Raw genomic sequence first — 26,819 nt, 5'->3', positions numbered from 1 at the left:
CACAAACACCACTTTGGTGTTTACAGCATGTTTGAGATGCATTTAGAAAGTGTTACTAGTCAAGATGGTAGTACAAGAGTCCTTACAATAGAAAACCAACACAGAGGAGGCGTCTGGCAAACACATCAGTATTGCATCCTAACATAATAGATGCATCAATGGGCATTCGTGGTATCTAAAATTTCAAAGCACATCCAAACCAGCCCTTACAGGTCCCCTTCCCACCCCCGACACTGTGACTGGACAGTAATAACCGGTGCAACAGACTGATAAATTCATCTCTCTGTCAGACCACTCTCTCTCTCTCTCAGCATGTTTCTTGCACTGAAGCAAAACTTATTGGCTTCTTGTGTTGCTCCTCCTCCCTCCTCCACCCCACCTCAGTCTGAGCTCTAATGTACAGGGATTGCATGAGGCTGATAATAAGTCAAATCCAGGTGCCTACACTGTTTGCATTTTAAATATATACTTAAGGATGTAAGCATTTATAGAGCTGCATTCTCTTGGGTATTTTATATTTGCCTGGAGTTCAGCTTTAAAGTAATTTTTGATTTGACTTTTTATAATGACTTAAATTGATATATTTTATTATTTTTGGATTTGTAGATTAACCACTGGAGCAGGACTCTCCAAACTTTCTAAACAAAGGGCCAGTTTACTGTTCTTCAGGGGGGCCGGACTGTGGCCATCGGTAGTACAAAAGTTTCCAACAACAGTGGGAAAAAACAATGCCCCGTTGTTGATGTCAGTGGGAGGAATTGTGCCCCATCTTTGGTGTCATTGGCAGGAATTGTGCCCCTTCATTGGTGTCAGTAGGGGGAATTATGCCCCATTGTTGGTATCAGTGGATGAAATAGTGCCCAAGGACCGGATAAAAGCAAGCATAGGGCCACAGTTTGCAGACCACTGCATTAGAGGAAGCTTTTTTTTAGCCTTAGCCTTAGAGACTCTGTTAGTCCTTAAAAAAAAAAAAAAAAGTAACACAAGTATCTTGCAGTAGAAGAGCTCTTGTTCACACCTCTCTCTGACGACCCATCCCTTCTCAGACCCCTATGACACTGCAATGTCCAGGGCTGGGGATACAGGCATCCAACACAACAGGAAGTGTTCAATGTCAAAGAGACTGATTAAGGGTGTAGTACTGGAATGGGGAGAGGTGAGTATAAATACTTAATTGATATATTCTATTTCCCTGATGAAGCCAATGTTCTGGCGAAACTAGTAGAGAAAGGAAGAATTTATCTGTCATCACCATCTTGGCCATCATTTCTCTGGCCAACAGATCATCTATTTGCTCCCATAATATAGTGTATATGTGGTTCAGTATTGTGTATCATTATGTTCTGTTTTTAAATCTTTGTAATAAAATTTGATAATCTTCTTATATTTTATACTGTGTAACGTTTTGTAGTTGGCACCGCTATAATCCCCTCTCCCTTTGCTCTTCCTATTGTAAGTATAAATGCTCTTCCATTGCAGGAGACTTGCATTATATTTTTTTTTACAGACTGACATGGTCTCTTAAAAACAAATTAGTACTTTCCCCCTCTCTCTGACAGAGAGGAACGTATGGCTCCCTCTATGTGACAATGCTGGCCAATCATCAGCACTGTAACATGGGGATTGCCTAGTGGCCGAGCAGAGAGTCAGGCGAGTAATGTAAAGGTGCGTATGTGCTGCTGTGGGGGGGAAGGATATCAGCCATAAAGGGTGTGCATTAATTTCAATGAGTCAGCCAATTCATAGATTTGCATTGTGACAAGGAGCAGTAGACCACAACCACTGTGTACCACTGCAAAGCAGGAAATCATGCCTGCGTATGTAATGAGCTGCCCAATTTACATTTGCATTCATTTTTTATAATTATAATTAGTAATATATTCTAACATATATATAATATAAAGCATTCTAATATAAATATGCAGTATATATATACATATATATATATATATATATATATATATATATATATATATATATTTGTATTATATTATTATTATTATCATTAATAATAATAATAATAATACATAGAAACAAAGTTTTACTGGAAAGCATTATCACACGTAGATATTAATATGTATCTGATCCTCAGGCTGATTCAACACATATACATTCTTACATTCTTACTTGTTTTAATATTCACTTGTTTTTTTTTTTTAAGTTAACATTTAGAGAAACATTTAGAGAAATATTTAAATGGAAAAAGCATTGCCATTCTAGTTTAGTTGTATCATAAACAAATATGCAGCCTTTTCAGATAAAATATCATGCAATGCTGTCAGACAAGCCAGGACAGAAATAAAGTATCGCTAAAAATGATATTAAAATCCTGGCAACTACGGTAAAAGTGTTCTGTTGATTGGTAGTTTATTTTTAGCAAGGCTAAAATGAAATGAGATCTTTAATGCCAGTAATTTCATGCCTTCATTCCTGACAGGTGAGAGGATCCTATCTTAGAAAATGCAGCTTGTCTGAAAGGATTAAAGCCTTTCTCATTAAAGCCCAACTCCAGCCAAAACATTTTTTGTTTTTTGTTTTAAATACAATGGGGAAGGATTAAAACATCTTTCAAGTTCTATTGCCATTTTGTGACCTCATTGTAAAGTTTTTCCTGTCATTTGCTTACCTGGTGGCCATTCCTCAATAATCCAAGAATCCAAGATAATTATAATTGTTGGTACAAAAGTCATAAAACATTCAACGTGTTTCGGGGCAACACCACCACCCCTCTTCATCAGGGTTCAATGCAGGATAAAACGTGGATGGACTCAGAGAGTACAGTGACTTCTCAGATCCACATTAGAGTCGGTATTAAACTTCCCACATGGTCTCATTCCCAAGCACACACAAAAATTTATTCACTTCATACTTACAGGAGTCAAGCTAATAGTAAAAGCTTGGAAGAAACCTAGGCCCTTCTTGTCGGAGGTCAGAGGAAAAGTTTCCTCGATAATGACCCAAGAAAAATTGGCCAGGATTTTAGCCGACAAGACCCCATTTATTATTTTTATTTTATTATATTAGCAGTTATAGATAAGTTTATCTTATGTTTCTTCATGTTGGACTAGATATTTCTGTCAAAACATTTTTTGACCGGGGGGGTGGGGTCATGGAGGGGTGGAGGGTTCGCTCCTATGGCACAGCATGATCCCGCTAGGGGTGCCGGGGGTTGGGAATACCTCCATTTCCTTGGTGTTCTCCACCAAACCGGTTTACCTAGTAAGTTGGTCTAACAGGAATGGAAGGTCCATGCTCATTTTGCCTCCAATTGTTAATAGCTTATTGTCATGAACTCGTCATTATCCAGGATTTAGTGTTAACCTTTAAAACAATTATTAAATGCATCAAATTGTATTCTATATATTTTGAATATAAAATATTTTGAAAGTAAACTTTCCACATGAAGTAACAACTTGACAGCAGGACCCTGTGTTGAGCCCTAATTAAAGGGAAGTGGTGTTGCCCCTGAAATGCATTGGATGTTTTTAGATTACTTTTTTTACCAACAATTAAAATGATCTTGGACTCTTTTTTGTCTGGTTTTGGTCTGGTGCTCTTTTCTGTATTTCTGTGGTTTGAAGTACCACTGGGAGCCATTTAGGGAAGCTTTGCTGTGTGGGAGCCGCTTTACCAGAGTTATTGAGCTTGTTTGAAGTTTACCTTCATCTGACTACACTTGCAATTCTAAAAGTTCCCAGCGTCTCTGTTGTTCTGGTGGCCACCAGGAACGGGAGTAATATTTTAGTGTCCCCAATGGGGACACACAACAGTAGCTGAAACTCATTACCACCTTATCCAAAACTAAAAAAAGATCTGTGCCTGGAGATGAGCTTTACAGCTGGAGATGAGCTGTACAGAAAAAGACCACCTCTGCCTATGAACCATAAACCTCCCCCACTTCTCTGTACAGTAGAACCCTGCTGCCTGCTAGTGCCCTGCTGAAAATGACAGTACTTCCAGGTTTGGGAAATGTATTTGCTCCTCTACCCTCCCGTAATGTAGGACTCAGTACCCAAACAGCCAATTTTCAGGACTAAAACTTGCCACGTGGGTGGGTGGGGGTAGGTTAGAAGAGTGATAGAAAGTTTCAGAAAAAGTCAATGCTTGCACAGAATTTTGCATGCCCATTGGTGTTTCCCCTGTCCTATTAGTACATTAGCGGTTCCCCCTTTTTTCCCCATGTATTAAAATATGAAAATAGCTGTGGTGGTTATAAACATATGCCATTAGGATTAAACACCTGTGCAACATATTGTATGGCTTTTATTCTCAGAATTTGCATCCTGTGCCTGTACGATATTTGTGCTCCGCTTTTCAGAATGTTCATATGTGAAATGTGATTAACATACAGAAACTATAACTATTATTGGGCCCTATTCACTAAGGATTTTTGCCATAGGCACACAATTGGAGGAACACTTCAAGAATTTTGCCACTGGCACAAAATGGAAACCCCTTACTGAAGAGGGCCCTATCTTTGGGAAAGGTCAGTAGTGTTTGTTACTGCTTTTAAGTATAATAAAGCTCAATGCTAGAGGTTTCTGCAGATTATCAAGCGGTGCAGGTTCCTGGGACTTAAAGAGCACCTGTAGCCATAAAGAATAGAATGTGTTGTAAGGGATATGGGTGGGGAACATAGGTCAATGCCATGTTTGTGTGTGTATTTCAATTGTTTTAGGGTGTTTTGAAGGATAACATATGATAACATAAAGCCTCACTTGCCATACTAGGTGTGTATTTCAATTGTTTTAGGGTATTTTGAACAATAACATAAAGCTTCACCTACCATACTAATTAAGTTTACCTCTTATATTTGAGCATCACCACTTTTGCTTTTAAGGTGCTGTACATTTAAGTTGAGTTCTTCCAGTGATGGCCTAAGATGGTGGAAGACCATGTTCGTCTTCCACATTTTCCGCCTTCACAATTTTGAGTTTACTGCTAAATTATAGTGTGTTTTAAATTGTTTAAAGTGGACTTGATCCTAAGGGTCAGTGCTTGAGCCCCTTCAGAATAGACCTAGTTAGGGCCAAGCAACCCCACACTTCAAGATATAGCCATGTACAAAATGTTCTGCCTGTGCACCCTCAATCACTGACCTTAATACCTAATAGCACGTTTACATGTGGTGGCCATCGCTCTGCTAAACTTCTTCTCTAACTGGTGTGTTTTCAAAAGCAGTGATTAGTCACATGACTCCGGAGTGGTTTTACAGAGAACCACCTACCGCTAATGGCTCAATAAGGTCAGTGATTGGAGGTCCGAAGGCAGCAAAGAAGTTTCCACGTACTTATTGTATACAGGCATACCCCACTTTTAAGTACACAATGGGGTTTATTTACTAAAGCTGGAAAGTGCAAAATCAGGCTCACGTCTGCATAGAAACCAATGAGCTTCCAGGTTTTATTACCAAAGCTTAATTGAACAAGCTGGGGTTAGAAGCTCATTGGTTTCTATGCAGAAGTGAGCCTGATTTTGCACTTTCCAGCTTTAGTAAATAAACCCCATTGTGTACTTAAAAGTGGGGTATGCCTGTATGTTGAAACATTGATTTCCTGGGCATAATACTTAAAGAGAAACTGTGCTCCATTTTAAAGTTTAAAGTAACAGTCATGACTAACAGCAGACATTATAACAGATTTAGTACCCAAGAAATGTTTTTTGTTCTTTTATCATCACTCTGTTATGGGGGTCTGGCTACTATTACAGTGTCCAATGGGTCAACCTCAGTGGTCCGCAATAGCACACTCATTGGCAAGATGGATGGAGCTTAGTCAAGGAAAGTCAGGCCCATTGACAAAGTAAAACTAAATCAGAGAAGAGCACAGAAAAGGCTTTTCTGATTAATAAAGGTAGACAGGCATCTTGTAGTGTCTGCTCTTAGACATGCTGCTTACTTTTAAAGGTTACATTTTATGCTGGCGTTAAAAATATTATGGTGCTAGTACTGCAGGCAAACTATAAACTAAAGACAGTTGTTTTATGATATGTATATGTGCTTATGAAAATGTAACCATTTTATCTGGGAGAGAACAATTTTTTTGAAAACATTTGTAGTACATCCTGAAAATGTTTGCTCTACCCCACACTCACGACATGGGGAAAATGATTCACATTGGTTGGTGTAGCCTTTATTAGCCCAGCATGGGGAAAGCACACTGCAATTTTCAACGTGCAGGAGGCTAAATCTCCTTCTGCCTTTAAAAAAGACAGTTTTTGTTTTTTTTAAAGAGGCGTTTTTCCTTTAATTGTCTGATGCTGATGCTGATGCTTCAACACAAGAGCATAGTTCAAGACAGGATAGAACAGATGATTAGAAAATATCCTGTGCAGATGTCCTTGATTGGTTTAACTATCTACCGGTTCACTTGCCTGTTAGGTCCCCTTCCTGCCTGTGCTAGATAACTGCATTTCACAATTACACTTACTGCAACAGGAAATAATTAATAACAGTTTCTACTGAGTGGACTCTAGAATGAGACTCCAAGCCGGTATAATATTACAGAAAATTGCTGTATTTTCATAGCTATAAAAAAGGCTACCTATTAGCTATTGCAGCCTCTATCATTGCAAATTCAACAAGAGGTTTTGATAGCCAACTAATCAGGTGGGAACAAAAAAAAATATTCAGGATTTTTCCTAAGATGTCTATATATGGCAATAGACATGATCCCTTCACTAGTTTGGGTGAAATAAAGGAAGGCTGGAAGCTAGGCTTTAAAATCGTGCTCTTTGATTCTTCTGGGCCTATTAATTTCTCTGTTTGAATGATTGCAAAAGGGTATCCCCTGCACACCTTCAGATGCGAGCACACATCTCATAATTCATTTGAGCTGCGTTAGCCTCAAGCAAATTTAAACATAAGATCAGGTTCTGACTAGACGGGGGGGGGGGGTACTGCTAAAAAGAAATACTTAATTCAAGGTAGACTAAATGTAATATATATATATATATATATATATATATATATATATATATATATATATATATATATATATACTATATTACCAAAAGTATTGGGACACCTCCCTTTACACACAGATGAACTTTAATGGCATCCCAGTCTTAGTCCGTAGGGTTCAATATTGAGTTGCCGCTATAACAACTTCAACTCTTCTGGGAAGGCTGTCCAAAAATTTTAGGAGTGTGTCTCTGGGAGTGTTTGACTTGCAAAGCGCATTTGTGAGGACAGGCACTGATGTGGACGAGAAGACCTGGCCTCGCAGTCTCCGCTCTAATTCATCCCAAAGGTGTTCTGTCGGGTTGAGGCCAGGACTCTGTACAGGCCAGTCAAGTTCCTAAACCTCAAACTCGCTCATCCATGTCTTTATGGACCTTGCTTTGTTCACTGGTGTGCAGTCATGTTGGAACAGGAAGGGGCCATCCCCAAACTGTTCACTCAAAGTTGGGACACCTTAAGAGTTACCTTCACTTACTAAGGGGCCAAGCCCAACCCTTGAAAAACAACCCCACATCATAATTCCTCCTCCAAATGATTTGGACCAGTGCACAAAGCAAGATCCATAAAGACATGGGTGAGCCTGGGGTGGAGGAACTTGACGGGCCTGCACAGAGTCCTGAACTCAACCCAATCAAACACCTTCGGGATGAATTAGAGCAGAGACTGCGAGCCAGGCCTTTTTGTCCACATCAGTGCCTGACCTCACAATTGCGTTTCTGGAAGAATGGTCAAACATTGCCATAGACACACTCCTAAACCTTGTGGACAGTCTTCCCAGAAGAGATGAAGCTGTTGTAGTTGCAAAGGGTGGGCCAACTCAATATTGAACCCTATGGTTTAAAGACTAAATGCGTGTGCAAGTAAAGGCAGGCGTCCAAATCAAATGCTTTTGGTAATATAGTGTATGTACTGTATATATATATATATATTTTTTTTTTTGTTTAATATTTTTGCTCTTTATTGATGAATCCCTCGGAAAACACATGTAGACATACTGTTTTACCTGCTAAACAATTGACAATTATGTTTAGCCAATCTTGTGATCCAGACACTCATGCTAGATGGCGCAAACAAGTCCTGAACCTCCATAAAGACTAGACTAGACATAAAGACTAGACTGCGGTTCAGCATAATGGCCTGGTCCAGGACCCACCAACACCTTTGATTGAACTATACACTGTATATGTCATCCTTGTTCTCTCCCCTCATGAAAGCATGCTCACAGGCACTAATAAATGTTGTATATAATAATACATTTCATTCATTTTATCAAGGTACCATTACATTTTTTTTTCTTTCTGTATTGGCATCTGCTTTCTACTAGTGGTCACCCAATGTATGTGTTGGGCATATCCAATTGTACAAGCATAGAATCTATGTTGCCTGCATTCACACTCATTGCTGCTGCTTTTGTTACACTACTTATGTATATGATGTGGGTATAGCTTGCCAGTTGGTATATGACAATTTCACAGATATGTATAAAGTCTACAAATCAACACAGCATTATTTTAAATCATCAGAATTTCATACTATTGAGGTTTACATCTGTTTAGGCATATTTTTTCTATAATTGGATGTGTTCTACAGAATGACCTATTGGTATGTACTATACTTGAATGTATTTTGGCATCATTCTTATGCTACTAGTCACCTGTAGGAATTTTTGGGTAATAGTTCATGTTATATGGGTGCAACATAGGGCACTGATATTACCATTGGTAAATAATGGGGCAATTACTAAGGCTGCAATATAGACCACTGACCTCCAATGCAAGATGCCACTGCTGCAGAGAGAAGTTTCCAAGAACCCCATTTTCTGTTGCCCAAGTTTTGCCATGGGACTGCCTGATTTGTAATCATACACCTATGGAGTGGGTCATTTCAGAAGGTCTTGTGGATCCTACATATACAGTATATTTTCGATATATTCTTTTAAGTTATTAAATAAGGAGCCAGTGACGTGGGTCACCAGCCAATTGGGGATTCTCCAGTGGAATATGTGGACAAATGCATTGTAGATATAAGAATCAGCCTACAACAGTTTCTTTAGTGTCACTAGAACAGGTAGTGACAAGGTTAAATCTCCCCAATGGGGATACATAAGGCAATAAAACCCCAACAGTACAGTAGATATAACTTTCCCCACTATATCGTCCCCTCTAAACAAAAAATGTGTTATCTGGGGTTCTAGATTAAAGCTTTTCAAATCACCGGTATGGAAGCTGTGCCTGCAGCCAGTAATTGTACGATATAGAATGAGAGCTAGCAAGGTCTCTAGGTAGTTTGATTCTGAGATCCTCTGAACGCGATAAGCTTTGAGACAAGAAAAGCTCCTAGCTAGGCTTGTAACTGATATCTCATTTAATGACCTTTTCATTAGATGGTGCATATAACACATATTCTTACATTCTCAATACATTCTTCAATAATATACCATGACATTTATTGACCATAACATATTTATTTGGAGCACATTTTCCTTTCAAAACCATAAATAACCAGGAAACAGAATTAATTTGACCTGTGAACATCTGCATTCTTATGGGAACACTGTTCCTTCAAATAATTAATCACTGTTTCTCTGTTGTTGCTAGCTCTCCCTATAGCATACTAGGTACTGTGTTGACTTGAGAGAGACCCCGAATGGACACAGTGAAGAAAAGATATTTCAAGATACAGTATAATACAAAGGCTTTCAAAGTATATTACCCTGATAATAGCCTGGAATGTCTGTGTAATGTTAGTAGTATTCTCAAGTTTGCAATAAATAGATTATAAGGCTATCCCACTGACATCACTGTCCTTATAAGGAAGGATAGTACCATATAAAGAAGAATACTGATCTCTAATTAGCTTTCTGACATCATAGGTGAGTGGGGACTCTCACCTATAAAACACAGCAGCCTCCAAAGGAAGATCTCCATTGAATGTTACCAGGTTATTGGAGATCACCTGGCCCAGGCAGCTCATTATTACTTCTAATGGGGCGTACACACGGGCAGACTTTTCGACTGGACTGGTCTGACGGACTTTCGACAGACTTTTGACAGACTTCCAACGAACTTTTGACGGACTTTTGACAGACTTTTGAACGAACGGACTTGCCTACACACGATCACACCAAAGTCCGACGGATTCGTACGTGATGACGTATGACCAGACTAAAATAAGAAAGTTGATAGCCAGTAGCCAATAGCTGCCCTAGCGTTGGTTTTTGTCCATCGGACTAGCATACAGACGAGCGGATTTTTCGTCCGGACTCAAGTCTGTCGAAAAGATTTGAAGCATGTTTCAAATCTAAAACCTGTCAGATTTTCGAATGGAAAAGTCCGCTGAAGGTCTGATGAAGCCCACACACTATCAGATTGTCCGCCGGACTCGGTCCGTTGGACCAGTCCAGTCGAAAGGTCCATTCGTGTGTACGTGGCATAACATGCCACTCTTTCTTATAGCGGTAAACTTGACTAACTGGGGTGTGGAACAGATGGATATTAAGATCCCCAATGAATACTACTGCATTACTGAAGGTCACCTGCAGCAGGGGAGCCTATTAAGTTGATTGTAAACCCTCACCTTGTTAAAAACCCATTCCATTTAAAATAGAAATGAAAGACAAAACATGTGTGAATATATATAAAAAAAAAATAAATACCTTTGTGTCACTGCCCCCCTTTTTTAATGATCACATACCCTCTGTTTTCAGCTGCATAACAGCTAGGGGATGAGAAACAGCAGCACACTGATCTTTCTATTGCAAGGCTGTGAGGGGGTGTCAGGACAAGTCTGATCACTGGAGGAGAGCAGGCTGCGTTCCTAGCATAGCTAGAGAACTGACCATTGTGTGTTCTCTTGCCCAGTGTTGTCAGTTTTTTAATAGGAAAGCAGAGGGACTGGCAGAAACACCAGGGATTTCACAAAAAGGAAGCAATACAAAGAGAACAGGATACATTTTCGTACAAGTACATGGTACAGCAGGCTCATATCAGGAATATGACATGTTGGGTTTAAACTTGACTAATTGGGGTGTGAGATAGATGTATATTGAAATCCTCATTAAGTCCCACTGGGTTACTGAAGGTCACCTGCAGCTGGAGAGCCCATTAATACTGCTAATATGTCCAACTGCCTCTCTTTCTTATTGTGGTAACTTGACTAAATGAAGTACAAGAGAGATGGACATTGATGGTAGCCCATTCAGGGGCCAGCCAGTAATGTACTAAATCATGTGTAAACTTTTTGCACCTTGTATTTTACCTTGATGCAGTCTGCTTTACTCTACAAAATATGCACCTTTCATTTCCCACCCACAGACTGCTTTTTTTCTCTATAGTGGTAAACGTGACTAAAAGGGGTGCAAGAGATATAGATATTGAGATCCCCATTAAATTCCACCGGCTTACTAAAGGTCACCAGGGGAGCCCATTATTACTGATAACATGTCCAACTGCCACTCTTTCTTATAGTGGTAACTTGACTAAGTGGGGTTCAAGAGAGATGTACACTGAGATCCACATTAAATCCCACTAGGTTAACTGAAGGGCACCTAGAGCTGGAGAGCCCATTATTTCCTCTAAGATGTCTAACTGCCACTTTTTCTTTTAGTGGTAAACTTGACTAATTGGGGTGTGAGATAGATGTATATTGAAATCCTCATTAAGTCCCACTGGGTTACTGAAGGTCACCTGCAGCTGGAGAGCCCATTAATACTGCTAATATGTCCAACTGACACTCTTTCTTATAGTGTTAACTTGACTAAATGAAGTGCAAGAGAGATGGACATTGATGGTAGTCCATTCAGGGGCCAGCTAATAATGTACTAAATCATGTGCATGTTTTTTGCACCTTGTATTTTACCTTAAAGCAGTCTGTTGTTCTTTACAAAGTATCCACCTTTCATTTCCCACCTACAGACTGTTTTTTCATTCTTGTAGTAGTAAACGTGACTAAAAGGGGTGCAAGAGAGATGGATATTGGGATCCCCATTGAATTCCACCGGGTTACTGAAGGTCACCCGGGGCTGGGTCGCCCATTATTACTGCTAACATGTCCACTCTCTCTTATAGTGGTAACTTGACTAATTGGGGTGCAAGAGAAATGGACACTGAGATCCCAATTAAATCCCAACAGGTTAACTGAAGGGCACCTGAGGCCAAGGAGCCTATTATTACCACTAACATGTCCAACTGCCACGCCTTCTTATAGTGGTAACTTGACTAAATGGAGTGCAAGAGAGATGGACATTGATGGTATCCCATTTAGGTGCCGGCCAATATTATACTAAATCATTTGTAAACTTTTTGTATTGTGTGCTTTAATTTGATCCAGTCTCCTTCACTTTGTCCACCTTTCACTTCCCACCCACAGACTGCTTTTTCTTTCTGACATACAGTGGCTTTGTACTAAGGACTTTCCCCCTTGCATGGCATGAAATGCATCTATCCCCATTTAGCGATGTCTCACATGGGCAAGTACAAAGCAGCCAAGCACAATGTATATGAAAGTTGGGTCTATGTATGAAGGCATGAAAGGCAGACACTTTATAAAGTAAAGCGGACTTGAATGCAAATAAAAAAACATTGTGTGCGCTTTATTTATTACAGATATTTATATAGCTACAACAATTTTACATACTGTGGATTCATATCAGTCCCTGCCCTCAAGGAGCTTACAATCTAAGGTCCCTATCGCACATGCATACACATAATATTTAGCTACCAACCACTACCACCTGACCTACCAATTTACTACCACCTTACCAACATGTTTTTGGCATGTGGGAGGATATCTATGCAAGCACAGGGAGAAGATGCAAATTCCATGCAGATAGCATCCAGGACCGAGGTTCAGATTGTTGACCATAGTGCTACAAGGTAGAAGTGTTAACTGCTAAGTCACTGTGGCTCAAGTGAACAAGTACTTTAATATATAACCACAAACTATACCGTTTTGTCCAGTTTAAAAAATGATTTGCAGTTCAGTGTGAAACAGACAGAATTGGAGTCTGAGATATAGTTTATACATGTGGGAGGCATTTAGTACAGGACTGAAATTGCAGTAGGGTGTGTGGGCAGAAGCTGGAGGTATAGTGTACAAGGATGGATAATGATATAGCAGATGCGGGTAGACAATGGATCCTCAAAATACACATATATAAAACAATGTTAGAGGAAGCTAAAGGACTAAGGAGATCTGCATGAAGGGATAAGCAGATACTATATCAACAATGCAAAACTATAAGGTATTAATGGTGGTGACGATCTGATTATGTTTGGTAGCAGCATGGGGAAAGGTGTGGGCAATTTAAGTGTCTAGCCTATTGTACCAAAGTGATTAGAAGTATCTTGTTCCTCTGCAATTGGTTATTGTATCAAACGGCCCTTGCACTGAGTTATTAAATAAATCCCATGTTTTAGCAGCCTTCATCTTCATCTTTGTCCTGCGCTCCCCAGGGATGAGACAAATGCGTCTTACAGCTAGATTAGGATAATAATTGAAGTGTGCACACGTCACATTTGCTTGTATTTGCTTTTATCGGTGTGATGAGCTGAGCTCTCGGAGCTGCCAGCCTGCTGGTGACATTGTGCAAGGACTGTGTGTTATCAGCAGAAAACATGGGAGCAGCAGAATGGCACGGAGTCTGCTGTCTCTGCACTAGAGTGTGGTTATTTTTACCTTTTGATCCCTGTGGATTGCATTATTTTAACCTTAGAATTACACTGCTGACTCTTCTCTATACACATCTGCTGCTGCCTCCTCCTGCATCACATACAGCTTGAATTATTCATGAGAGCAGCTTCCATTTGTGCAGCACAAATCCAGTAATGGCCAATGAGCAATATGCATTGCATGCTTACAGCACTGTGTACATACAGCTGACAAGCACTACAGAGCTGACACTACACTCGATCAACCGATGGGTCCAATATTTTGTTAATGCACATATAAAACTCAATCACTAAAATCTCATATAAGCTTTACATTAACGTAAGTTCCAAAGTAATTTTCAATGTTTTTAGTACATACAGCTTTCATTAAAATAATACCTGGTGACATGAAGTATATTCTGTCCCCATTTCCAGACTGTTCTCCTGTGTTGTGACTCTTAGCTTCCATTTGAGACTACAAGTGACCATTTTATACCACAACAGGCATGTTCTACTGCTTCCAGCATCAGGATACCTGCCCTGCATAATGCCATTCAGCCATTTTTTGAGTTCATGCAGACTGGAAGTGGCTGCAGGAAATACACGAAAAATTAGTGTGGCCTCTGTAGTAAGTTACTAAAGGTAGGGATTATTAGAGACGTGTACCATCATCCAGGAATCTAGAAGTAACAGGATTGGGAGCCTAGTCCCCAACCAGGCTGCCACAAGGACATAGGGGCAATTGGACTATCGCGGTACAGTAAAGCAATACAATTTTGAGTGATATAGCAGATATAAAAATAACAAGAGATTTTATTGATGCAAAAGAAAAAAATCACCAATTACAGATTAAAACATGGTAGGAGTTCATACATATCACTGGAGAAATAATTGACCCCAGAGGGGGAGAATCAGAGTAGGACAACTGATCACAGATGACATCTTTGTCAACTAGTTTTGCGGACAATAGCCACTTCGTCAGGAAGGAATCCATGTTGCGGCAGACACCAAGCACAGGGTGCCGCCACTAAGGGGTGGTCCCCCGCGGCGACTCAGGGGAGCTACCGGTCATGATGAATTGGAATCTGGTGATGGTGTAAAGAGTTTAGGGGTCCCGGGAAAGGCAATCCCACTGGGGGAGATGATGCCAGCGTGCGGCCGCAGTATATAGCACTACACACCAATGGCAAAGCGTGGGGGCATAGTCAAGCATATCCACCCATGCCAGAGTCACTGAGGGCTGACTGAGGCACACGATCCCGGGTTCCTTGTTCTGGGATTGGGAAACCGGCATCCTGTGCCTCAGTCAGCCCTCAGTGATTCTGGCATGGGTGGATATGCTTTACCATGCCCCCACCCTTTGCCATTGGTCTGTAGTGCTATATACTGCGGCCGCACGCTGGCATCATCTCCCCCAGTGGGATTGCCTTTCCTGGGACCCCTAAACTCTTTACACCATTACCAGATTCCAATTCATCATGACTGGTAGCTCCCCTGAGTCGACGCGGGGGACCACCCCTTGGTGGCGGTGCCCTGCGCTTGGTGTCTGCCAGGACATTGATACCCTCCTGACGAAGTGGCTATTGTCCATGAAACTAGTTGAGAAAGATGCCATCTGTGATCAATTGTCCTACTCTGATTCTCCCCCTCTGGGGTCAATTATTTCTATGGTGATATGTATGAACTCCTACCATGTTTTAATCTGTAATTGGTGATTTTTTTCTTTTGCATCAATAAAATCTCTTGTTATTTTTATATCTGTTATATCACTCAAAATTGTATTGCTTTACTGTACTGCGATAGTCCAATTGCCCCATGTCTTTGTGGCAGCCTGGTTGGGGACTAGGCTCCCAATCCTGTTACTGCAAGAAATACACAGTGAAGGATTAAAAAAAATAAATAAATAAGAATTTCTTTTAAAATAAAGGTGGTTGTTTACTCAACTAAATGTCATTCAGTTAGGTTTCACATCTACTTTAGGCAACTAAAGTTGCAGCATTACAGTATAGCCCAGATGGTATATACACTTTTCGTAAGTTAGGCTGGTACATGTAGTTTTCTAAGGCTGAATTCATATTGTTGTGTTGCACCTTAATCAGTGCTTAATAGGACACTGGATGGTGCCTAATTTAAATTACACATCCCATATGTTGACCATGTCTAGAAGTCAGATCTTGTTGGAATGTATAGTGCTTCATGTGAGTACAGAGGCCAATAGAATTTGTAATCATTGTCCAGGTGGTCAAGAAGGGTTTTGTTGATTTTTTTTATACCTTTAAAGTGTACTAGATCTCTACATAATCCTATCTTATGCAGAGGTATCTTGTTCCCTCTCTAATTGGAGAGTAATAACATTTATAGGACAACTGCATTTTTTTTGCAAAGTGTAAAATGGCTTCTAGCCAATTAAAAATTATAATATGGGATCTCGGATTTTCATGTCCACACTATCTGGCTTGCCCAGAACTAAACAGTGTCATGAGCTCACAGCCTCTGCATAATATAGATAATAATGGTATAGCCAGTGCCTTTGCTGAGTAGGTACAGGGCATGCACAATACTACAGAACTTCTGTGGCACAGCAAAATAATTCCTGGCTATTGGCAATGTGGAGAGAGTGAATCTGTCTGATTGGAGTTCTTTTTAATATATTTATTCATTTGCTGATAAGTATGAAGCAGGTTATTTGCCATAATAAAAGTGCACACCTTGAGATCATGTCAGATGGTTAAATCATTGGCCGTTCTAGCGTTCTGTGTTTGTGTAATAGATATCCAGTCTGTAGTGTGTTAAAGAGAATTGTACTGAACCCATACCCTTTGATAACCCGTTGATCAGGCAATAGTGTTTCTGGTCTGTGAAGAATATGCTAGATTTGTTAGAACCATAGCCAGTGGCCAGGTCATGTTAAGAGGTGCAGTACTTTTCTTTATGCTGTATATCATAATTGTATTATAATCATATCCAGTGGTCAGGTCATGTTGAGAGGTCATGTTTGGGATCTGTTATGACATCATAGTCTTTCTGTAGTGTTTTATATCTTTAAAGAGTATGTCAGGATTATACACTGAGCAAAATTATAAACGCAACAATATTGTGTGTTGCCCCTATTTATCATGAGCTGAACGCAAAGATCTACGACTTTTTCTATGTACACAAAAGGCCTATTTCCCCCAAATATTGTTCACAAATCTGTCTAAATCTGTGTCACCTGTCTGTTTATGAAGCAGTGAAAAAATGTCACTGCTCCATTCTCCTGCATTCACAGAGGAGATCGTTCTCCTCTGGATGCCAGTTTATGAAGCTTTGTAGATCGCTTCTCCTTTGGAGGAGTGAAGCGATCTACAAACGATTCGAACAGTGGAGAACGGCCCCTAATACTGGAATCTCATGAGACTTTACGAGATTACAGTACCAGAAATTCACTGAAACACCGAGATGTCCGTTTATTAAGCAGTGATAAATTATCACTGCTAAGTACACAGATATTCCTGGAGGAGACTGCCCACCTAGTAATAAAATACTTGTCCCCCTACACTATATATACATATAATTATACACACACATTATATATATATATATATATATATATATATATATATATATATATATATATATATATATACATACATTATATATATACACACACACATTATATATATATTAGGGTCTGAACGAGGAAGGAGGAAGTCAAAAATCTTTCTCCTTCCCCCGGATTCTCTCTTCACTCCCCGATTCTCCACCTCTGAGCTGGTAAATCGGGACTGTGAATGGATCAGATCGGCGTATAAGACAGTGTGTTCCAGTTCCTGTCAATATCCAGCAACTTCGCACAGCCATTGAAGAGGAATGGACCAACATTCCACAGTCCAAAATCAACAACCTGATCAACTCTATGCGAAGGAGTTGTGCTGCACTGCGTGAGGCAAATGGTGGTCACACCAGATACTGACTGGTTTTCGGACCCCCTGACCCCCCTCCCCTCCCCCCAAATACAGTAAAACTGCACATTTTAGAGTGGCCTTTTATTGTGGCCAGCCTAAGGCACACCTGTGCAAAAATCATGCTGTCTAATCAGCATCTTGATATGCCACACCTGTGAGGTGGATGGATTATCTCGGCAAAGGAGAAGTGCTCACTAACACAGATTTAGACAGATTTGTGAACAATATTTGAGAGAAATAGGCCTTTTGTGTACATAGAAAAAGTCATAGATCTTTGCATTCGGCTCATGATAAATAGGGGCAAACATAAAAGTGTATTTTCTATTCCGTCCATTGAAAAACACAGTGGAGATCTTTAATCTCTGGGCCTTAGGTTATAGTACCACCAAGATCTCTGCTGTGGCCTTCAGTGAATGCAGAGAAATGGACTCTACGTTGTCCTATGTTCTTTTTTTTTCATTAAAAGACACAGCGAAGATCTTCCAGGTGGCACTAAAACCCAAGGGCCAGAGACTCAAGATCTCCACTGTGTCCTTCAAAGAATACAGAGGATTTTGTGTTAAGAACAAAAAATGCTATTATGGTCATGATCAGGCCATGTTGAGAGGTGAAGTGCGTTGTGTCTTTATACTGTGTATTAGAACTGTATTATGACCATGGTCAAGTCATGGTTAGAGGTGTAGTGCTTTATGGGGTTGATTTAATAAAACTGGAGAGTGGAAAATTGGGTGCAGTTGTGCATGGTAGCTTCTAACTTCATCTTGTTCAATTAAGCTTTGACAAATAAAACTGGAAGCTGATTGGTTTCTATGCAGAGCTTCACCAGATTTTGCACTTTCCAGTTTTAGTAAATAACCCCTATGTCTTTGTACTGTGTATTAGAATTGTAATGTGACCATTGCCAGTGATCAGGTCATGGTTAGAGATGTAGTGCTTTTTGTCTTTATACTGTATATTAGATTTATTTTATGATCATGGCCAATGGTTGGACCATGTGAAGGGTCATAGTGATTTATCTTGTTATTACAATTGTATAATAGTGGTATCCAGTTGTATTATGGCCATTTCCAGTGTTGTGTTGATAAGTATAACCATGCAAGATTGTGTAGTATACTAGATTGTATCATACTCATCATTAACATAGTTCATTTAATAACAGACCCGCATGAAGTGTGCTAGAAGTTCAGTGGGTTTAAAATAATTATTTGTTTAGGAACACCAGATATTAGTATAACAGTATACAATCATTCCAAAGGATTAAATAGGATATCTCTTTTGTTGGAGCTATATGTTTGTATCTTACCATCCCTCCCAAATAACAGCTTTCCAGATAGACTGTCCATTATATGGCTTATATAGTACTTTATAGTGTGAAATTGCATTTAATTGCTAATTTCTTCTACTTCCTGTCATAGTCCCACTTGCAACTTCTATTATATTCAAATTACTTTGTGTTTTTTTGTTTTTTTTCTTACTTACTTTACTTTTAATAAATTGTGAATGTTATATCTGCACATGGCAGTCAACAACAATAAGTGCAATTTAAATTAGTCATATGTATAAGAATATTCAGATTTATGTCAATCTGACTGTCACAAGATTCTCTTATTTATGGAAATGACATGTATTTTTAGCTAGCATCATTCCCCATGCTTGTCGCTTGCACTGCGTGCAGCTTTTCTCCAAGTTTGAATTTTTGTGCACCATTCTATGAAATGTAAGTTTTTAATTTTTTAAGTATGCAAGATTTTGGGGCGTTAACTTAAAGTAGAACTATGGACTCCCATTAAAAAAAAAAACTGCTGTATAACTAAAAGCAGACCTTCAGTTATTTTTTCAACTTTTCATCTATTTAATCCTCTGCCCTTGTTGTTTTAGCTTTGGATAGTAAAACATTTTTGTTTCTGCCAGTAAATTCCTTATACAGCCCACTTCCTGTTTCTTGTGTGGTAAAAAGCCTAGTTTTATGACATCATGCACAGCTCTCTCTCTCACTCTTGTGAGAGTTTGCCAGGAAGGGAGGGGGGATGAGTCAGAAAAAGGGCCAATGAAAGCTGCAGGGCTGCAGAGCTGTAGGTGTGCCTCTGTGTGTCTGTGTAAATCCAGGAAGTGAACAGGCAGCAGCTTCAGCTGCCCACAATTAAAATGGCTGCAGCCAGACTTGGTAGAGGGAGATTTCTGCAGCATATTTGGCAAGTACAGAATCACAGTATATATAAAATAATATGCAAAGTGGTTGGAGGGAAGCTTCAGAATGTAAGCTTCAGAATTATTACAAATTATGTGAGCAGACTACAGTTTCTCTTAATTTATAAGTGAATCTTACAGTTTTCCCTTATTTTCCATGTAAAGTAACAATTCTGCACTAATCCTGAATTCAAAGCATAGTTGTCACTGATTTGTAGGGTGTGCTGGTTTGCACTTCCGTTGAATAAAAAAAAAAAATATTTGCAAGGGTGTGGCTATCAACATTGTCACTGCAGTTTCACAAGCCTGTAGCTTGTTAAGCAATACCTGGTCACACCTAGTCCTGCCCACTGCTTTCTACATTGACATCACTGCATCTGTTAAAGAAACCCTTCCAATGTGAGCTGCAGTCTGGGAGGGGGGCATGTGAGACACAAATGAAGGAGAATTTGGCTTAGTTAGTGGAGTTAAAGGTAGTTTTTTGTTTACTTTATGGGGCTTGTGCGTCACATAATAGCTGGATTCAGTACTTTTGTAAACTTACATACAGGAACCTTTACTTTTACTTTAAAGCTGAACTTCAGGCAAACTAAATACACAGTTGAAACAAACAAATGGCCACTGCCTTCACCCATAACTGGCTTTTGCAGCAAGGAGCACATGGAAGGGCAACACATGCAAAACACAACCAAAGAAAATTCCCGGACCAACCGGCTAGCTAACCAACCGAATTGTCCTGTCGAACAGTACTCATTAAAAACAGGGGTTTAGTTTGCACACATATACACAGCTGGCATACATAGATGGAAACTATGGCCAGCCAGTCTTATGATCCAGACTTGCAGAAAGCACAGCCAGTTCCTAGACCTCTCCGCAGGCTGTCAGGGTAAAAATATGGAGGTTACTACTACTCGCTGTTTTTTTAAGACACAAGCTCTCAGGCTGTCATCTACTCGCTTCCCTAACTACTCTAAACTAAAATCAGCATGTGTATGACAAGCATGCTTTTTTCAGGTCAGTGACTTACTTTATAGTGAAGCAAAGGTGAAAATTACAGCCCTGGAGCTTGCACTTTTAAAAACAGGTCAGCAATGTCAACTCCTATATTTATATCCTGAGAGGACCTTTTTAGATAACACATCATGGTCTAGAACCCAGTGAGCCTGTGAATGGACAGTAAAAGAACAGCGGCATGCTGATAAGGCCATAACTCTGCTCTGCCCCTCCTTTAGGTATGATCACGGGTTTTAACTAAATGGGCTCTGGCATAATTCTATAAACACAACTGTTATGAGGCCTTTTACCTATGGCCAAAAAATCTTTGGCCATACTTCTCTTTTAACACCAGGATAATGATCTTAACTTCAGTCATGTGAATGTAGTTTTCAAATCTTTCAACTCAGCTGAAAATAACTCCCTTTTGATGGTGGCTAAGGAGACCATCATGCTAAAGTGTTGTGGTGCAATAACATAAAGCATGCATTCATGTATGTTGTGTTAAGGCAGACCATTCGTTATGAATGGATTGCCAATGCACCACAAGGAAAAAAAAAAAAACATGCATGACTTTTATTTTTTTAAATACATATTATATGTGTGGTGGTGAGCTATGGTGCCTTGTGTTGTACAATGCGTTGGGGTGCCATTCATAATTAATGCCGCACATAGAGCAGGGTGTTAAAATGTGTGTGTTGCCACAATGCACAGGATTGTATGGGCCCTAAAGGTCTAGCATAGTTGTGCACAGCCTATTGCATTAAGGTGTGCACCCCAAAGCACACATATATACAGGCATACCCCACTTTTAAGTACACAATGGGGTTTATTTACTAAAGCTGGAAAGTGCAAAATCAGGCTTATGTCTGCATAGAAACCAATGAGCTTCCAGGTTTTATTACCAAAGCTTAATTGAACAAGCCGGGGTTAGAAGCTCATTGGTTTCTATGCAGAAGTGAGCCTGATTTTGCACTTTCCAGCTTTAGTAAATAAACCCCGTTGTGTACTTAAAAGTGGGGTATGCCTGTATATATATAAATTCATCCATAATTCATACATACACACACACACATACACACAAAATTCCTGCTAAATCTAAGAGATTAAACGGTATTGAGCTAATAAATAAAGCTCTGAGTGTGAATGAGGTATTGAGGCTCTGTGGCTTTTGCAGTGTGAATCAGTGTTTTTTTCACATCCAAATCCTGTGCTGCCTGGCCCCCCTAGAGCCAGTGGCACACAGGGTGATTAGGGTGTGTCCAGGCACATCCGGCACACCCTGTGCACACGCCTGTGGAGTTTAGGATGTGTCACACAGGGTCTAGGCTCTTACCAAGTACAGAGTTTGTAAATTCTGTCTCTTCAGATGTTCTTCTGATTCCCATAGCACATATTTTCTGTGAGAGGACAAGTCAAGAAATCTTTCCATGTGTCCCTGTTAGAGGAACTTCATCTCATCTCCTGTTCCAGGGACAACTCAGAACTGTTATTTTTCCTGTGACTTTCAGTTCTGGTGACATTATCAAGACACTTAGGGAAGGTGGATCTCACCAGCAAGGGCACGAAAATCAGTGAAAAACTGATAGAGGTTCTAAACTTATGCTACACTATCCAAAAAATAATTTTAAAAAAGTGCTGGCTTTAAATACACTTTGAGTGTAAAATGCTTGCCACATTGTCCCTTGTACTTTCAAATTTTCCAATAAAAAAGCCTATTATTGTATAGCAACAAAAAAAAATGTCTAACCAAACACCACAATAAGCATTTAGCCAACTATGTTGCTTACCACATTTAATCAACATCACCAATTTCTACCAGTTATACTACTGAAAATAAACAGCAATCTTTTCCGTGGTGGATTCTGAAACAATGTAAACATTTTTGATTGGAGTATAATACATATATTTGTTCAAAATTATGTATCAAAATGGAGGGGCAGTTGTAAAAGGCATTTGATTCCTAAAGGAGTACTGTCCCTTGAAATTAGGGTCAATTCAAAGCTTAAGTTTCTTTTGACAACCCAAAACACACATGTAATTTAAGTGGCACTGGCCAAAATCAGCTTGGATTGTGTGCATGTATGCGCTGGTATGGCTGTTAGACCATAAGCTCTTCTGGAGTCAGGCACTGATATGAATGATTCTGTGTACTTGGTAAGTGTTGTGAAGTAAATCAATAAATAATACATCTGTATGCTGCGTTAGTTGAGAAGAGAAAGATCTGTAGCAGAGGAACTCTGAACCTTATAGTCATTGTGTTTCCGTGCATGAATGGTGTGGATGAAAAGAGCAGCTGTACAATGCAATGAAGCTAATAACTGTGTCCATAAACAAGGAAACTCTTTCAAGGCATATTGTCGAGCGCAAAATGGTTAATTTGTTTAATTTTAAAACATAATTGCAATTTGATGCATACATTGGTCTTCGATTTTCACAAACGATACATCTACAGCTCAAGCCACTATTCTATGAATGCAGTACATGGTACTTCTGGCTTTGCTATCTGCATTATAGCTAAGTGCACTCAAATGCTTTTCAAAATGTATTGCTTATAGAGGAACTCCTTAAAGAGATACTGTCAAGATGCCCATAAAGGGTCTCTTTAACGCATATTCCCCCAACCCACTCAGACTCCTCTGATCTGCGCTTCCTTGCAGCTGCTTTTTTCTTTGCGGCAGGGAAGAATGCTCAGCACTTCTGGGCGGGGTAGGTCATGTGCGCTGCTTTCCTGTGACAGTGCCAGGGCCTACCAGCCAGTCACTAGGCCCTAGCATTGTCACATCACAGGAATGTTGTAAAGTGTTATGGTTAAATAAAACATAGGGTTCTCACTGTATACATGTCACACATATTGCCATAGTCTGTTATTATGCTTTAAGTATGTCACAAGTGAGAGTCACATAGACACAAATAAAAATCAGTACAATATATTTTTTTGATTCAACTCTTCCATTACTGATGCTTGCACGGGTCAGGAGAATGTAATCTACAGAATTCAGGGATCACAAATATGTAGCGTACAGAGTGCAGAGGTCAGGAGTATGTAAAGCACAGATTGCAGGGGTGTGTCCTCCCAGGATTAACTTCAGCTGTGTCAGAGCAGAGTCAAGGAGCAGTTTAGCTAAACTTCCCTTAGCTCTGCAATATGGCGCTGACAGGCAGCACAGCCATGATAGTAGCTGCTGCTTCAGAACCTGGAGCGCCCTACACGAAATAAAATTGCACCAGACTGAACACAAGCTGCGACTTCTATTGAGATTGAGGCTGCAGCCCACTTTCTCCTCAATACTTACAACAAGCAGTGTTTAGAATTCCTTCTGCAGTGCATTCGAGCCTGGATTTGTAAAACCTGAAATTAGCAGCTCCCTGCAAAGTTTAAACTTGTCTCACTGCCCACTTGCCACTGAACGATGCTGTACAGAAAACAGAAGCTTGCTAGAAAATCTTTGACATTCAATACTTCTGGTAGTGTTGGATGCATGCCTCCCCCACTGCACTTTGTTGTTCCATCTGCTGACCCCTTCATCACTACAGGATATAGTAGTGATGTAGGGGCCAGTGGAAGGAACCACAGGGTGCAGAGGAGACAGGCATCTGACACATGTGGAAAATCATTCAACGAGTTTTGCTCTTCAGTGCAGTGGAGGTTAGCTGCACAGACAGCAGGCACAAGTAAGAATAAACTGTTAGCTGTTATGTTCTAAGAATCCAGCAGGGTTGCTTTAATGCATATGTGATCCCACAATGTATTTTAGATACTTATATAGTGCCGCCAATTTACGCACTGCTTTACATATATATTATACATTCACATCAGTCCCTGCCCCTAAGGAGCTTACTAAGGTCCCTAACTCACATTCAAACATACACATACTAGGGCCAATTTTGACAGGAGCCAATTAATCTACCAGCATATCTTTGGAGTGTGGGAGAAAACCAGAGTACCCAGAGGAAATCCATGCAGGCACAGGGAGAACTTTCAGGCTTTGTGCAGATAGTGCCATGGTTGGGATTCAAACCAACAACCCTAGTGCTGCCAAGCACTAGGTTGAGGCTTTGCAGCATTGATACCTACAGATGCTTCTGCCGTCATTCTCCTCAGTACCACTCTGGCATGGTACATTCATGTAAGCACTAATATGCTAGAGGAATTTCAAACAAATCTGCTGTAGGAACCATACTTGGGCTTTCAGAATCATAATGTGTTTTCCAAGGGGAAAGGTGGACAAGAAGGACGCTGTATGTTTCGCCTAAATTGTCCTTTGATCAAACAAAACTCCTTGATTAAGGCTGCCATGATCAGGCGAAGGTTTTAGGCCCTGTACACACCTAGGTGTCATAACACACATGTTGCGATGCATCAAAACTTCAATGGGTCTGGTAAACATATATGTGTCATGTTGCTGCGTGCCATGGAAAATAGTTAAGGTACATTTTTTTCTCCATTGATGGATACACATGTTTTCATGTACTGAAAAAGCATATTTACAGAGATCCATCCTGGCAATAGACCCTGTGCACTTTGCTTAGCTACATTTGGAAAGATACATAAAAAAACACGAAAACATACACTGACGAACACTTGAAAAGGAAAGCTCATAGATGTGAAACCAGTCTTTGTGTGCTTGTTGAGATCACTGAAAAGAGTTCCTTGACCTTCAGACTGGATGTGACCTTGGCAAAGATTGTTTTATGTAAATTTTGCATGTACTGAAAACATGATCAGTTCCCAATTTATCTACTTCTCTTTCCATCTAGGGCAGAGCCTAGGATATGGATTTGTTAATTACATTGATCCAAAGGATGCAGAAAAAGCCATTAACACTTTAAATGGACTCAGACTACAAACCAAAACCATCAAGGTGAGCATGTTTTTTTATTCCTCATTCATCGTCCTTCATCAAATGTTATAATAGATGGTAACATGTGTGATGCATTTTAAACAAAACAAGTTGGCATATGACATATTTTGGCTTGCTTTGAATCGCCAAGGTTGTGAGCTAGAAGCTTTGTAAGGAACCCATTCATAAATTAGAATGTTTCATACCAATACCAAAACATTTTGCTTAGTTGTATAGAAATATGCTTGTTGACATACTCAAAATCTTACTCATGTCTTATTGGTTAAAGTATACATTGATGTGACATTTGATGGCAACGATGGAAATGAAACTCTTCGGAGGGGCTGAACTAGGGACACAGAAGCATCAACTTCTGTATAAAAGTAATTATTTTTTTACTTAACATGTTCAACAGCCTAAAACCAAATATCTTTGTTAGAACTCAACTATATTCAAAAAAAGTAAATGTATTTATACTGTTGTGTATAAATTATGCATATTACTATCTACAAAATGTATACTACAAACAAGTAGCTTTGGCACTGAAATTTTGGTGATTTTGGAGATCTCAGCACGTGACTTTACGTTGCTGATACATATAGCCTATGAGAGCTTAAAGGCTAAGTTCACCTTTTTTTTTTCTAAATTCCATCTCCCCAATGTACCAATATAGCATTAATGTACTTCTTTTGCAAAAATAAAACAGCTTTCCATTTATTCTAAACACGCTTACCTTACTCTCTTCATAGCTGTTTAAAAGCACTGCTCAATTACTTCTGCCTTACTTCCTGGGCAGACTTTAGGTCATGACACAGGAAGGAGTTGACCAGCTGATCTCATTAGCACACACCCTGCATCATCAACTCCTTCCTGTGTCATGACCTAAAGTCTGACCAGGAAGTAAGGCAGAAGTAATTGAACAGTGTTTTTAAACAGCCATGAAAAGAGTGAAGAGAGTGAGGGGAGCGTGTGTAAAATAAATGGAAAGCTGTTTTATTTTTGCAAAAGAAATACATTAATGCTATATTGGTACATAGAGGAGCTGGAATTTAGAAGAAAAAAGGGAACAAAAGTGAACTTAGCCTTTAAAGCTACAGTGTTAAGACTTAGGTGTTAAGTTTAGAGTAAGTTGTTAGGGATAAAATGTACTGTATATAAAGCCAACTAGAATGTGACAAAAGTAGAACCTTTGTCTGGTTTTATTGTTGTCTGTGTCTCCAGTATGAAGCTTTATTGTTTCTAT

General features: G+C 39.7%; 1 protein-coding gene across 7 annotated transcripts in view; it reads left to right on the top strand.

Annotated features, from left to right (window-relative positions):
* Positions 1-26,819, top strand: part of ELAVL4 (ELAV like RNA binding protein 4) — a 151,978-nt gene that overhangs the window by 107,929 nt on the left and 17,230 nt on the right. For 5 of the 7 annotated variants that reach the window (XM_073593569.1, XM_073593568.1, XM_073593567.1 and 2 more), the window contains exons 3-4: positions 4,400-4,486; positions 25,494-25,597. In XM_073593569.1, the coding sequence (XP_073449670.1) occupies positions 4,400-4,486; positions 25,494-25,597 (191 nt within the window). The remainder of the gene's footprint in view (positions 1-4,399; positions 4,487-25,493; positions 25,598-26,819) is intronic. The other 2 variants (XM_073593574.1, XM_073593571.1) reach the window with 1 other exon arrangement.

The sequence above is a fragment of the Aquarana catesbeiana genome, linkage group LG07, assembly GCF_042186555.1.
Source record: "Aquarana catesbeiana isolate 2022-GZ linkage group LG07, ASM4218655v1, whole genome shotgun sequence".
Lineage (NCBI taxonomy): Eukaryota > Metazoa > Chordata > Amphibia > Anura > Ranidae > Aquarana > Aquarana catesbeiana.
Note: the sequence above shows the minus strand (reverse complement) of the source record. Positions and strands in the feature narration are given on the sequence as shown.